We start from the raw sequence: 16318 nt of genomic DNA, 5'->3' as shown, positions 1-16318 counted from the left end.
TACATTTTATAATTTTTCAAAAATCTACCGATTTAATCGGTATCGGGTTTTTATGAAAAATCATAATCGGTCGACCTCTACTGTGCATATTACCAAAGCATACTTTGGAAATGTACATCTCTCTCTTTCTGTCTCTGTCTCTCTCTCTTTCTCTTTCTTTCTCCCTGACCTCTTTTGCTGACTGCTCTTTCATGTCCCTTGTGTTCAGTTTTCCTAATAATCCAGTGGTCACATCAGTTTCACTGACTGTGTGTGAGCTTGTGTGTGTGTGCGTACGTGTGTGTGCGCATGTGTGTGTGCATGTGCTGAAAACAGCATAAGTTATGGACATGAAAAAGGCAAGCTTTGCATGGGATTTAATTTCATCTGGGAATAGGGCAATACTGCCACAACACCCTCCCTGTCCAAGGTGTATCAGGATTACATCTCGTTGTCATTTACATTTGGTTTGTCAATTAACGTCAATTCTACGTGGGAAAAAAAATCCTACTATTTCATTGGATTTGTTGTAGGTTAAAAGTTGATCGAACGTCATCACATTTCTTTTACAATGGGAAAACTACTGATTACAGAAGATGTGTGTGTGTGTGTGTGTGTGTGTGTGTGTGTGTGTGTGTGTGTGTGTGTGTGTGTGTGTGTGTGCGTGTGTGTGTGTATCAAATCAAATGTTATTGGTCGCATACATGTTTAGCAGATGTTACTGCAGGTGTAGTGAAATGCTTGTGCTCCAACAGTGCAGTAATATCTAACAATACACAACACACAAAAAGTAATAGAATGGAATTAAGAAACATATAAATATTAGGACGATCAATGTTGGAGTCTGGAGTATAAACATAGATATCATTGCTCTAGAGGAGATCTGCATGGAGGAATTGGCCTGTAATACCAGGCACAGTGTGTGAAAACCTTGTGAAGACTTACAGAAAACGTTTGACCTCTGTCATTGACAACAAAGGGTATATAAGTATTGAGATAAACTTTTGTTATTGACCAAATACTTATTTTCCACCATAATTTGCAAATTAATAAATAAAAAATCCTACAATGTGATTTTCTGGATTTTTTTTCCACATTTTGTCTGTCATTTTATTTATTTTTTTAATTTTTTAATTTAACCTTTATTTAACCAGGTAGGCTAGTTGAGAACACCTTTATTTAACCAGGTAGGCTAGTTGAGAACACCTTTATTTAACCAGGTAGGCTAGTTGAGAACACCTTTATTTAACCAGGTAGGCTAGTTGAGAACACCTTTATTTAACCAGGTAGGCTAGTTGAGAACAAGTTCTCATTTGCAACTGCGACCTGGCCAAGATAAAGCATAGCAGTGTGAGCAGACAACAAAGAGTTACACATGGAGTAAACAATTAACAAGTCAATAACACAGTAGAAAACAAAGGGGGAGTCTATATACAATGTGTGCAAAAGGCATGAGGAGGTAGGCAAATAATTACAATTTTGCAGATTAACACTGGAGTGATGAATGATCAGATGGTCATGTACAGGTAGAGATATTGGTGTGCAAAAGAGCAGAAAAGTAAATAAATAAAAACAGTATGGGGATGAGGTAGGTGAAAAAGGGTGGGCTATTTACCAATAGACTATGTACAGCTGCAGCGATCGGTTAGCTGCTCAGATAGCTGATGTTTGAAGTTGGTGAGGGAGATAAAAGTCTCCAACTTCAGCGATTTTTGCAATTCGTTCCAGTCACAGGCAGCAGAGTACTGGAACGAAAGGCGGCCGAATGAGGTGTTGGCTTTAGGGATGATCAGTGAGATACACCTGCTGGAGCGCGTGCTACGGATGGGTGTTGCCATCGTGACCAGTGAGCTGAGAGAAGGCGGAGCTTTACCTAGCATGGACTTGTAGATGACCTGGAGCCAGTGGGTCTGGCGACGAATATGTAGCGAGGGCCAGCCGACTAGAGCATACAAGTCGCAGTGGTGGGTGGTATAAGGTGCTTTAGTGACAAAACGGATGGCACTGTGATAAACTGCATCCAGTTTGCTGAGTAGAGTGTTGGAAGCCATTTTGTAGATGACATCGCCGAAGTCGAGGATCGGTAGGATAGTCAGTTTTACTAGGGTAAGCTTGGCGGCGTGAGTGAAGGAGGCTTTGTTGCGGAATAGAAAGCCGACTCTTGATTTGATTTTGGATTGGAGATGTTTGATATGAGTCTGGAAGGAGAGTTTGCAGTCTAGCCAGACACCTAGGTACTTATAGACAGTCATAGTTGAAGTGTACCTATGATGACAATTACAGGCCTCTCTCATCTTTTTAAGTGGGAGAACTTGCACCATTGGTGGCTGACTAAATACTTTTTTGCCCCACTGTACATATGAAATGTGTTAAACATGATGTAAACATGATTCAAGGTCCATTACTAAAGTGACCAGTGTTCCATGTCTATGTACATAGGGCAGCAGCCTCTAAGGTGCAGAGATGAGTAACCGGGTGGTAGCCGGCTAGTGACTGAGGGCAGGGTACTGTGTGGAGGTCGCCTAGTGATGGCTGTTTAACAGTCTGAGGGTCTTGAGATAGAAGCTGTTTTTTAGTCTCTCTGTCCCAGCTTTGAGGCAGCTGTACTGACCTGGAGTGTCCTCCCAGGGATGCGTTGGGCAGACCGCACCACCCTCGGCTGTAGATGTCCTGGAGGGCAGGTAGTGTCCTCCCAGGGATGCGTTGGGCAGACCGCACCACCGTCTGCTGTAGATGTCCTGGAGGGCAAGTAGTGTCCTCCCAGGGATGCGTTGGGCAGACCGCACCACCCTCTCCTCTAGATGTCCTGGAGGGCAGGTAGTGTCCTCCCAGGGATGCGTTGTGCAAATTGCACCACCCACTGCTCTAGATGTCCTGGAGGGCAGGTAGTGTCCTCCCAGGGATGCGTTGTGCAGATTGTACCACCCTCTGCTGTAGATGTCCTGGAGGGCAGGTAGTGTCCTCCCAGTGATACGTTGTGCAGATTGCACCGTCCGCAATCTCAGGGCTCTCCGGAGGGTGGTGCAATCTGCACAACGCATCACGGGGAGGACAATTGCCGCTCCAGGCGGTGATACAGCCTGATAGGAAGCGCTCATTTGCACATCTGTAAAAGTCTGTGAGGGTCTTAGGTGACAAGACAAATTTCTTCAACTTCCTGAGGTTGAAGAGACGCTATTCTGCCTTCTCACCACACTGTCTGTGTGGGTGGACCATTTCAGATAGTCAGTGATGTGTACGTCAAGGAACTTGAAGCTTTTCACCTTCTCCACTGCTGTACCGTCGATGTAGGGGGGGTCCTCCATCTGCTGTTTCCTGAAGTCCACGATCATCTCCTTTGTTTTGTTGACGTTGAGTGAGAGGTTATTTTTCTGGCACCACACTCCCAGAGCCCTGACCTCCTACCTGTAGGCTGTCTCATCGTTGTTGTTAGTCAGGCCTACCACTGTTGTGTCATCTGCAAACTTGATGATTGAGTTGGAGGTGTGCATGGCCACACAGTCATGGGTGAACAAGGAGTACATGAGGGGGCTGAGTGCCCTGTGTTGAGGATCAGCATAGTGGAGGTGTTGTTTTGTTTCCTACCTTCACCACCTGAGAGCGGCCGGTCGGGAAGTCCAGGACCCAGTTGCACAGGGTGGGGTTTAGACCCAGGGCTCCGAGCTTAATTGGTGAGCTTGGAGGGCACTATTGGAATGAAGGCTGAACTGTAGTCAATGAACAGCATTCATACCTAGGTATTCCTCTTGTCCAAATGGGATAGAGCAGTGTGATGGCGATTGCATTATCCGTGGATCTATCGATGCGGATTGCAAACTGAAGTGGGTCTCAGGTGTCAGGTAAGGTGGAGAGATATGATCCTTAATTAACCTCTCAAAGCACTTCGTGATGACAGAAGTGAGTGCTACGGGGCGTGTGTGCATGAGTGTGTGTTTCTGTATGAACGTGTAGTGCAGTCTAGTGCAGCGTGCGTGTGTGTACTTGTATGTGTGTGTTTGTTGTTACGTGTGTTTATAGTGTGTGCATCATATATAATTATTTGATTAAATGGGCTTGTCAAGATATAGGCCACTTAATCAGAACATTGCAAAGCAATCACTTTCCTTCTTATTGAGAAGGAAAACAAACATATTGTGGCAGGAACTGAAATGAAGCTGATGGCCAGAAAGATTTGTTTTGAGGCTGGACAGAGATTGTTGCGAGCACACTGAAGGTAAGTGAGGAGTCAAACGCAGGAGAGCAGAAATGTCAGTGTAGCGTGTAACTTTTAATCAGGTCCAAAACAAACACAGTCCAGTACAAATACCCAAAACCCAATGGGAACAAACAGTTCTCCCATAAGGCGTAGAACCACAACGCACCTTACTAGAATCACTACACGCGAAAATACACTGCTTGTGGAGGAAAGCCTCCGCGGCCCGCCGAGCGCCGCCCGAACAGGGAGAGGAACCGCCTTCGGTGGAAGTCGTGACAGACAGACTCTGTGTGTTGTTCTGTTAAACTTACATTTGAGCTCACTACATGAGAATACAATTACTAGTATGAGCTAACAAGTAGCATGGATGAAGTCCAACACATATCTGTGGGATGTTAGCTGGCTTAATGTATGCACTTTGGATTATCGAGTGTAGTGTAGATGAGAATATGTCATTTCAGAAAATATGTTATCTTCATGTTTTGTACAACCCAGCATGCTTCTCCGTTTTCTTTTTGTGCTACGTGTGGTAACAAGCCTAAAATAGAAACACACCCCTCTGCTCACCTAATGTCGCTCTTTGCATTACCCCCTCCCCTCTTCCTCTCTGTTTCCATGCACCACTGTAGATCCAGTATTACTCTCCAACTCTCTTAGTGGTGTACACTATCTTATCACACTTTAAAAAACCTTAAACCCTGTCAAAAATAAAATGGTGAAAACAAAGTTGACCCTAACCATTTAATTTTTTTTAAACTCCTCTGCAGGTTTTCCTGAGCACCCTCCTTCTGTGTGAGTGTGTGTCTGAGTGTGTGTCTGAGTGTGTTATGGCGTCTGTGATGGACGATTCCTACCGTAAGGTGCTGTTGCTAGGGGCCATCGCTGCAGCGTCAGCCTTTGTGGTCACCATCGTCATCGTGGTGGTTTGTGTGGGCTGCCAAAGGTGAGGTCACAGCCAACACATTTGACTCTCTCTCTCTCTCTCTCAATTCAATTTCATTAATAGATAATATTATGAATAGATAATAAACAAAAGTGAAATAAATAATTTAAAAAATTAAGCGTAAACATTACACTCACAAAAGTTCCAAAAGAATAAAGACATTTCAAATGTCATATTATGTGCAAATAGTTAAAGTACAAAAGGGAAAATAAATAAACATAAATATGGGTTATATTTTCAATGGTGTTTTTTCTTCACTGGTTGCCCTTTTCTTGTTGCTGAGATGTGATGTCACACACATCACAGCAACAAGTCTTGCTGCTGCGATGTCACACTGTGGTATTTCACCCAATTCTTTGTGGGTTTAGCCAAGCTCTTCTCTGTCTCTCTCTCTCTCTCTCTCTCTCTGTCTCTCTCTCTCTCTCTGTCTCTCTCTCTCTCTGTCTCTCTCTCTCTCTCTCTGTCTCTCTCTCTCTCTCTCTGTCTCTCTCTCTCTCTGTCTCTGTCTCTCTCTGTCTCTCTCTCTCTCTCTCTCTCTCTCTACTGTTCAAACTATGGGCTATCTGAAACCCACACCCGACCAAGCCACGCCTTCAGTATTCAAAGAAAACAATCCAACTAAGTGACCCAACTGGCTGGGTACAAAAAATAAACAATTATTTAACTAGGTAAGTTTACTGACAACACATTCTAATTTACAGCAGAGTGTGATTTAGCCAGGACGCCAGGGTAAACACTCTAAACCCACTTTAGTGACTACAGAGTCAGGACATCTGTTTAATGTCTCATCCAAAAGATGACAGCCTACACAGGGCAATGTCCTCAATCACTGCCCGGGGTTATCGGGATATCTTTTTAGACCATTTTTTTTTAGTGGTGTTGGCCATCCAACACCACTTCCAGCAGCATCTAGTCTCCCATCCAGAACCAACCCTGCTTAGCTTCAGAGGAAAGCCAGCAGTGGGATGCAAGGTGGTATGCTGCTGGCCTAAAACAAACCAATGTATTTTCTGTCATTTATTTACCCTGCATTTTTTAGAGTGACTAGCTTATAGATCAGGATTCTCAGTAGGCAAAAGCAATAGAACACAGTATGCTCTGGTTCTTACGGAACCCTCAGGGACCAATCAGACTCAACCCTCAGTGGCTTTGTTGCATTTGGTATCCTCTTCAAACAGACATAGAGATGTATTGTATCTTAAAGTAAAGCTTCATGTAATCCTCTTTAACCAGACATAGAGATGTACTGTATCTTAAAGTAAAGCTTCATGTAATCCTCTTTAACCAGACATAGAGATGTACTGTATCTTAAAGTAAAGCTTCATGTAATCCTCTTTAACCAGAGATGTACTGTATCTTAAAGTAAAGCTTCATGTAATCCTCTTTAACCAGACATAGAGATGTACTGTATCTTAAAGTAAAGCTTCATGTAATCCTCTTTAACCAGACATAGAGATGTACTGTATCTTAAAGTAAAGCTTCATGTAATCCTCTTTAACCAGACATAGAGATGTACTGTATCTTAAAGTAAAGCTTCATGTAATCCTCTTTAACCAGACATAGAGATGTACTGTATCTTAAAGTAAAGCTTCATGTAATCCTCTTTAACCAGAGATGTATTGTATCTTAAAGTAAAGCTTCATGTAATCCTCTTTAACCAGACATAGAGATATACTGTATCTTAAAGTAAAGCTTCATGTAATCCTCTTTAACCAGAGATGTACTGTATCTTAAAGTAAAGCTTCATGTAATCCTCTTTAACCAGACATAGAGATGTACTGTATCTTAAAGTAAAGCTTCATGTAATCCTCTTTAACCAGACATAGAGATGTACTGTAACTTAAAGTAAAGCTTCATGTAATCCTCTTTAACCAGAGATGTACTGTATCTTAAAGTAAAGCTTCATGTAATCCTCTTTAACCAGACATAGAGATGTACTGTATCTTAAAGTAAAGCTTCATGTAATCCTCTTTAACCAGACATAGAGATGTACTGTATCTTAAAGTAAAGCTTCATGTAATCCTCTTTAACCAGACATAGAGATGTACTGTATCTTAAAGTAAAGCTTCATGTAATACTCTTTAACCAGACATAGAGATGTACTGTATCTTAAAGTAAAGCTTCATGTAAAGGCATCTGTAAATGGAACCAATAAAGAACAAATACATTGAATGTATGAAAAAAAGGCTTCTCTTTAGTTTGGTAAGCCATGAATTTTTCTGGTGCTGAATTCCTGCCTCCAGTGTGTTGTTATGATGTGACAGTCCTGTGGGATGTGGATGCTTAGACACCTGCTCATGGCTCCCCAGGGGCAGACAGAGCTGAGAGGTGCATAGAGCTGTGTCCTGGGCTGGAGAGAGAGACAGAGTCCCTGGGGCATCTCAATGGTACTAAGTGGCCTCTGTGCATGTGTAGGTGCACAGATGCATCTCTACTCCTTTATCTTCACTGAACTGAAAAACACAGGCTAGGTGAAAGCAACATGTATGGATGGCCTCCGGGAATCTACTTTCATTTGTCTATTTAGATCCGATCGGTGCAGGTGAAGAGCAGGAGATGAGGAGAGGAAGCCACACATGAGTATTGAGATCAGATCGGTGCAGGTCTAGAGCTGTAGATGAGGAGAGGAAGCCACATATGAGTATTGAGATGAGATCGGTGCAGGTCTAGAGCAGGAGATGAGGAGAGGAAGCCACATATGAGTATTGAGATCAGATCGGTGCAGGTCTGGAGCAGGAGATGAGGAGAGGAAGCCACATATGAGTATTGAGATCAGATCGGTGCAGGTGAAGAGCAGTAGATGAGGAGAGGAAGCCACATATGAGTATTGAGATGAGATCGGTGCAGGTCTAGAGCAGGAGATGAGGAGAGGAAGCCACATATGAGTATTGAGATCAGATCGGTGCAGGTCTGGAGCAGGAGATGAGGAGAGGAAGCCACATATGAGTATTGAGATCAGATCGGTGCAGGTGAAGAGCAGTAGATGAGGAGAGGAAGCCACATATGAGTATTGAGATGAGATCGGTGCAGGTCTAGAGCAGGAGATGAGGAGAGGAAGCCACATATGAGTATTGAGATCAGATCGGTGCAGGTCTGGAGCAGGAGATGAGGAGAGGAAGCCACATATGAGTATTGAGATGAGATCGGTGCAGGTCTAGAGCAGGAGATGAGGAGAGGAAGCCACATATGAGTATTGAGATCAGATCGGTGCAGGTCTGGAGCAGGAGATGAGGAGAGGAAGCCACATATGAGTATTGAGATCAGATCGGTGCAGGTGAAGAGCAGTAGATGAGGAGAGGAAGCCACATATGAGTATTGAGATGAGATCGGTGCAGGTCTAGAGCAGGAGATGAGGAGAGGAAGCCACATATGAGTATTGAGATCAGATCGGTGCAGGTCTGGAGCAGGAGATGAGGAGAGGAAGCCACATATGAGTATTGAGATGAGATCGGTGCAGGTCTAGAGCAGGAGATGAGGAGAGGAAGCCACATATGAGTATTGAGATCAGATCGGTGCAGGTGAAGAGCAGTAGATGAGGAGAGGAAGCCACATATGAGTATTGAGATCAGATCGGTGCAGGTCTGGAGCAGGAGATGAGGAGAGGAAGCCACATATGAGTATTGAGATCAGATCGGTGCAGGTGAAGAACAGTAGATGAGGAGAGGAAGCCACATATGAGTATTGAGATCAGATTGGTGCAGGTCTAGAGCAGGAGATGAGGAGAGGAAGCCACATATGAGTATTGAGATCAGATTGGTGCAGGTCTAGAGCAGTAGATGAGAGGAAGCCACATATGAGTATTGAGATCAGATCGGTGCAGGTGAAGAGCAGTAGATGAGGAGAGGAAGCCACATATGAGTATTGAGATCAGATCGGTGCAGGTCTAGAGCAGTAGATGAGGAGAGGATGCCACATATGAGTATTGAGATCAGATCGGTGCAGGTCTAGAGCAGGAGATGAGGAGAGGAAGCCACATATGAGTATTGAGATCAGATCAGTGCAGGTGAAGAGCAGTAGATGAGGAGAGGAAGCCACATATGAGTATTGAGATGAGATCGGTGCAGGTCTAGAGCAGGAGATGAGGAGAGGAAGCCACATATGAGTATTGAGATCAGATCGGTACAGGTCTGGAGCAGGAGATGAGGAGAGGAAGCCACATATGAGTATTGAGATGAGATCGGTGCAGGTCTAGAGCAGGAGATGAGGAGAGGAAGCCACATATGAGTATTGAGATCAGATCGGTGCAGGTGAAGAACAGTAGATGAGGAGAGGAAGCCACATATGAGTATTGAGATCTGTTTCACCTATAGTCACCTACTGCTGTCTTCAGCACACCTGCATCACACGGCTCGCCCTATCAACAGTCCCCCATGGATACAACGTTCCCAAGGGGCCCCTAGTGACGTGTGGAAATGTTAGCAACCATGGAGGAACATTTACTTCTCTCTTGAGTGAAACTCAACAGCGACATAGTTAATAATAACTGCTCCTTCATGTGTCCTCAGGAAAAACAAGACCAAGCATCCTCCGGCCAATGGAGAGAAGGGCTCCTCAGTAGACCTGGTGAGTTATTTATATTAGCCCCTTCTTCATACATCTTTTATTCTTTATGTTGTATATCATCCATGGCACCCCATCCACCATCCCTTTGCCGTTATTTGTTTTCGGCCCACCCAATAAATAGCCTAGTACTACCTTACACAAGACTTCCACCACCTGGGCATAAATCTCACTATATTATCCCCTCATTTATAGCAGCAGAAATGTCAAACATATCGACACTCTGACAAAAAAAGGTGCTATCTAAACCCTAAAACGGTTCTTTGGCTGTCCCCGTAGGAGAACCCTTGAAGAACCCTTTTTGGTTCCATGTAGAACCCTTTCTATAGAGGCCCTTACAAGCATTTCGCTACACCCGCAATAACATCTGCTAGACATGTGTATGTGACCAATACAATTTGATTTGAAGGGTTCTACCTGGAACCAAAAAGGGTTCTACCCGGGAAACAAACAGTGTTCTCCTATGGGGTCAGCCGAAGAACCCTTTTGGAAGCCTTTTCCTAAGAGTTCAGCACCACCCAGTGACTGTATATCAGACTGAGCAGTATATATGCCCTCTGTATAGGGTGCTCTCCATCAGCCCAAGAACAGCTCCATCAGTAAATCTGACACTAGGCTGCATGAGATCAACCGCTTGCCCCGCAACGGCAACAGTGAGTAACAATACCAACAACCAATAAGACTGCCAACAACTAGAAAACAACCGGTACATTGGTGAAATGGAAACCATGTAACAATGACCCTCCTCTCTCTCTCAAGGTGGGGGTAAGAACCGTCCTGCCAGTATGGACCTTCTCCTCCTCCACAGCCATCGCTCCACCTCTGACCTCCGCCCCCCCCTTGTCCGCCAGCTCCCCCAGATCCCCACCAGCCCCGAGGTGGAGGGAGACATCCAGAGGGGAGGAGAAGAGGGGGTCAGAGACCACACCTACACTGAGGTGGGGATCCGGAACTCACCCGTCCGCTGCTTTGACAATGGGTTGTACGAGAGTGTAGGGGTTAGAGAGGTTGACACGGTGCCCCCAGCTCCCCCACCCACATCAGCCAACACCCCAGCAACACCGAGGACCTCACAGAGCCCCAACGGGACCCGCACCGACGATGTCCTCAATGGGAACAGAAACAGGAATGGGAATGTGCGTATTTATGCTATGAAAGCAATGCAATAGAAGTGTTGACATCGCGTCATCATTGACTTTATATTGTGACCGCCGACCCGTAAGAATGTTAGTTGTTCATTTTGTTATTCTGCTTTTCTTTTGTTGGCCCAATGGAAGGACAAGTACCTTCCAACTGCGTGTTTGTGTGTCTGTATCCCTCAGGGAAATGCCAGAGGAGCTGTTAATGGGAGCAGCAGAGGAGGGAAGGGGCCCAACGGTGCTAACGGATCGTCCCTGGCCCCCCAGGACCCCGTAACGGCAGAGTACGCCTCCATACGGAAGGTCAAGAAGGTAAACAGGGTTTTTACAACTGCCTTCCAATGGAGTCATGGAACAGCATTATACTGTTTGAATTCGTACTCTAATGAAATAATTGATTAAGGTGGACAAGGCAACCAAGAAGGAGAATGGGAATGCAGAGTCAGATGACCAATCAAGTGTGGAAGAGTCACCCTCTGCCCCTCCCCCTCCACTGCCCCGCAGCCAGGAGTTTCTACAGAAACAGCTGGGTCCATTCCACCTGCACGTCTTCCCTAAGGTACGCCCCCTGTAGGACACTCATGGACAGAGACTACGGATTGATGTAATTCTTCACCAGCTTGTGTACACTGCTAACCCCACACTGTAAACGCCAATGCATTTTTTACTCAAATACTTCTAGTTAGTTGAACTCAAAGTCAATGAAAAGTCATTATTATTAAGGTTTATGTGGTACTGACTCAAAACTAAACAGGGCAACCGTGTAAACATGTCGCCCCCCATGAATGATGCAGCGCCAATTGAGATATCATGATATTATTATGTGACTAACACATTTCAGTTAAATACTACAGGCCTTGGACCAATCAATATAATTTGGTAAATCCCGGATCTCTATGGCATTCACCCAAGGTTTTGTCAAAATTGGGCTTGTGCTGTCTGAGATATTGCATGTGAAGAGCATACAAACGAAGACAGATCCACAGTCCCTTCCCCCGATTTCATTGTGGGGCACAATAAAATACACAAGAGAGCTATATACAGGTACAGGGAGTACCCGTATCAAATCAACGTGAAGGAGTATGAGGTATTTGAGGTACAGCTGAAGTTGGAAGTTCACATACACCTTGGCCAAATACATTTAAACTCAGTTTTTCACAATTCCTGACATTTAATCCGAGTAAAAATTCCTTGTCTTAGGTCAGTTAGATCACCACTTTATTTTAAGAATGTGAAATGTCAGAATAATAGTAGAGAGAATCATTTATTTCAGCTGTTATGACTTTCATCACATTCACAGTGGGTCAGAAGTTTACATACACTCAATTAGCATTCGGTACCATTGCCTTTAAATTGTTTAACTTGAGTCAAACGTTTCGAGTAGCCTTCCACAAGCTTCCCACAATAACTTGGGTGAATTTTGGTCCATTCCTCCTGACAGAGCTGGTGTAACTGAGTCAGGTTTGTAGGCCTCCTTGCTCGTACACGCTTTTTCAGTTCTGCCCACAAATGATCTATAGGATTGAGGTCAGGGCTTTGTGATGGCCACTCCAATACCTTGACTTTGTTGTCCTTAACCATTTTGTCAGCCTTAAGTCATTGTCCATTTGGAAGACTCATATACGACCAACCTTTAACTTCCTGACTGATGTCTTGAGATGTTGCTTCAATATATCCACATCATTTTCCTTACTCATTACGCCATCTATTTTGTGAAGTGCACCAGTCCATCCTGCAGCAAAGCACCCCCTCAACATGATGCTGCTACACCTGTGCTTCACGGTTGGGATGGTGTTCTTCAGCTTGCAAGCCTCCCCCTTTTCATCCAAACATAACAATGGTCATTATGACCAAGCAGTTCTATTTTTGGTTCATCAGACCAGAGGACATTTCTCAAAAAAGTACAATCTTTGTCCCCATGTGCAGTTGCAAACCGTAGTCTGGCTTTTTTATGGCGGTTTTGGAGCAGTAGCTTCTTCCTTGCTCACCGATATAGGACTCGTTTTACTGTGGATATAGATACTTTTGTAGCTGTTTCCTCCAGCATCTTCACAAGGTCCTTTGCTATTGTTCTGAGATTGATTGGCACTTTTCACACCAAAGTACGTTCATATCTAGGAGACAGAACACGTCTCTTTCCTGAGCGGTATGACGGCTGCATTGTCCCATGGTGTTTATGCTTGCATACTATTGTTTGTACAGGTGAATTTGGTACTTTCAGGCATTTGGAAATTGCTCCCAAGGATGAACCAGACTTGTGGATGTCTACAATTTTATTTCTGAGGTCTTGGCTGATTTCTTTTGATTTTCACATGATGTCAAGCAAAATGGCACTGAGTTTGAAAGTAGGCCTTGAAATGTATCCACAGTACACCTCCAATTGACTCAAATGTTGTCAATTAGAAGCTTCTAAAGTCATGACATAATTTTCTGGAATTTTCCAAGCTGTTCAAAGGCACAGTCAACTTAGTGTATGTAAACTTCTGACTCACTGTAATTGTGATACAGTGAATTATAAGTTAAATAATCTGTCTGTAAACAATTGTTGGAAAAATTACTTGTGTCATGCACAAAGTAGATGTTCTAACCGATTTTCCTAAACTATAGTTTGTTAACAAGAAATGTGTGGAGTGGTTGAAAAATGAGTTTTAATGACTACAACCTAAGTGTATGTAAACTTCCGACTTCAACTGCTGATATGTACATGAAGGGTGATTAGGCATTACGATAGATAATAATAAGAGTTAAAAAAGGCAACAGTAAACATGTAGTAACCCACGAATGATGCACCACCCTTGGGCCAATCAATGTAATTTAGTTAATTGACGGATCTCTGTAGCATGACACATCGTTCACCCAAGTTTTGTCTACATCGGGCCAGTTGTGTCTGAGGGGGTTAGCTAGACTCATATACCTGAGCATGTGTGCCAAATTTCAGAGATTAAAAGACATAAAAACATCTGCCCATTATAGCGCCACTGTGTGGCCGGAATGAATTGTCTTGCATATGTTGAGTCTTGACAGTGTTTGCAACATGTACCAAATTGTGTTACCATACGAATATCCTTGACTGATTTACATGCATTTATAAGCCAGACCACGCCCACGTGAATGTTTATTGGTCAATAGCGTCCATGTAGATTTAGGTACTAATCTGGACTGTATTGGTTAGTGACAGGGACATGGTTGTTGAATTTATTCATTTTCAGTCCCTGTGGCCTTCAACAAGTGAGCTCCTAGGAAAATGTTATCATTATTACATTACATATCTCCTAAATTCTTATTTTGAGGCTTCATCCTAATACAATGGCCAGAACTCATGGTTTACAGGCCACATTATGTCTATAAGTAGGCCTGTATGTTATTTATCTTTGTGTAGCATAACATTGATAAATCGTTCACAAAATTACCGATATTATAAACAATTACAAAGAATTAACCTGCAGTGGCACATACTGGGAAAAAAGTTTATTTGTTGTCATAACTTAAAAAATAGAGTTGATTTGACTTCTCATTTAGTTCTGAGTCGGTATCACATACACATTTGAAGTAATAATGACTTTTGTGTTTATTTTACTATAAGTTTTTGAGTTAAATTTGCCTTGGGGTTTACGGTGTACATGCTGTGTGGCAGAAATATTAACCTGTCAGTTCCTTCATTTTCCCACCAGAGGGAACTATTCATTCTGCTCAGTGCTCAGTGTTTGATGTCAGAGGAAGAGTAGATCTGTAACGCTCCGGGTTGAAGTCCCTCCTTAAACACAGGTCTACGATCAGATCACACTCACCTCAATACTAATCTTAACCATTGAAACTGATCTTAGATCAGTGTGTAGGGAGCAATTCGAGCCTGATCTTTATCACTATTTCCAGCCCAGTGTGCTCTACTGACCTTACCTGTCCACATGAATAGGTCAGATACCATAACTCATTATGTGCCCTGGGTCTGATATCATTTTGTAACCAGATGGAAATAGTGTGTATAGTGTGGGCAGAACTGATAGAGGGTAATGGAGGGACAATGATAAAGATCAAACTTTCCTATGTGTTTGGCAGTCCTACCTGTTTTATCTTACTGTGTGTGTGTGCATTTTGTGTGTGTGTGTGTGTGAGTGTGTGCGTGTGTGTGCGCGCTCACACGCATTTGCACAGCACAAACAGGGTGATTGTAATCTGCTTGGTCACAGGTTTGGTAGATTGACAGAGCTGTGTAAAGTATTTTATTTTATTTTATTTAACCTTTATTCAACTAGTCAGTTCAAACTTCTTAAGGCTAGGGAGCAGTATTTTCACATCCGGATGAAAAGCGTGCCCAAAGTAAACTGCCTGCTACTCAGGCCCAGAAGCTAGGATGTGCATATGATTAGTAGATTTGGATGGAAAACACTCTAAAGGTTCTAAAACTGTTTGAATGGTGTCTATGAATATAACAGAATTTATTTGGCAAGCGAAACCCCGAGGACAAACCATCCAGTAATATTTTTTTTTGAGGTCACTCTCTTTTCAATGGGTTTTCAATGAGAATCTAGAATTCTAAGGCAGATGCTTGTAGTTCCTATCGCTTCCACTAGATGTCAACAGTCTTTAGAAATTGGTTGATGTTTTACCTTTGTGTAATGAAGAAGTAGGGCAGTTCAGAACGAGGGTCGGGTGAAGTGTACTGTTTGTTAGAGGCGCGCGACCTGAAAGGACGCTCCACTTTGTTTTCATCCGGTATTGAACACAGTTTATCCTGTCTTAAATTTGATAGATTATTTACGTAAAAAAATACCTAAAGTTGTATTAGGAAAGTTGTTTGAGAGTTGGAACCGGTATTTTTCTGGATCAAACGCGCCAAATAAATGGACATTTTGGATATATATAACGACGGAATTAATCGAACAAAAGGACCATTTGTGATGTTTCTGGGACATTTTGGAGTGCCAACAGAAGAAGATCTTCAAAGGTAAGGCATGAATTATATCACTATTTCTGAGTTTTGTGTCGCGCCCGGCGGGTTAAAATATGAATGTCATGTATTTGTTTGGTGGTGTGCTATCCTCAGATAATCGCATGGTTTGCTTTCCCTGTAAAGCCTTTTTGAAATCTGACACGTTGGCTGGATTCCAAGTGTAGCTTTAATTTGGTGTATTGCATGTGTGATTTCATGAAACTTTAATATTTATAGTAATTTAATTTGAATTTGGCGCTCTGCCATTTCACCGGATGTTGTCAAATCGATCTTGTTAACGGAATTTGATCCCTAAGAAGATTTAATTAAGAACAAATAGTTATTTACAATGACAGCCTACCAAAGGCAAAAGGCCTCCTGCGGGGACGAGGGCTGGGATTAAAAATCAAATAAAACTATAGGACAAAACACATATCACGACAAGAGACACCACAACACTACATAAAGAGAGACCTAAGACAATAACATAGCAAGGCAGCAACACATGACAACACAGCATGGTAGCAACACAACGTGGGAGCAGCACAAAACATGGTACAAACATTATTGGG

At 43.1% G+C, this 16318-nt stretch overlaps 1 protein-coding gene across 1 annotated transcript in view; it reads left to right on the top strand.

Annotated features, from left to right (window-relative positions):
- LOC116357824 (uncharacterized) overlaps window positions 1-16318 on the top strand; it is a 143065-nt gene that overhangs the window by 52799 nt on the left and 73948 nt on the right. The window contains exons 2-7 of the mRNA XM_031807213.1: window positions 4942-5117; window positions 9623-9680; window positions 10243-10330; window positions 10437-10813; window positions 11000-11128; window positions 11220-11375. Coding sequence (XP_031663073.1) covers window positions 5002-5117; window positions 9623-9680; window positions 10243-10330; window positions 10437-10813; window positions 11000-11128; window positions 11220-11375 — 924 coding nt within the window. The 5' untranslated portion in view covers window positions 4942-5001. The remainder of the gene's footprint in view (window positions 1-4941; window positions 5118-9622; window positions 9681-10242; window positions 10331-10436; window positions 10814-10999; window positions 11129-11219; window positions 11376-16318) is intronic.

Source organism: Oncorhynchus kisutch, linkage group LG27, assembly GCF_002021735.2.
Source record: "Oncorhynchus kisutch isolate 150728-3 linkage group LG27, Okis_V2, whole genome shotgun sequence".
Taxonomy (NCBI): domain Eukaryota; kingdom Metazoa; phylum Chordata; class Actinopteri; order Salmoniformes; family Salmonidae; genus Oncorhynchus; species Oncorhynchus kisutch.
The sequence above is the reverse complement of the archived record's forward strand: the minus strand, read 5'-3'. Positions and strand labels throughout refer to the sequence as shown.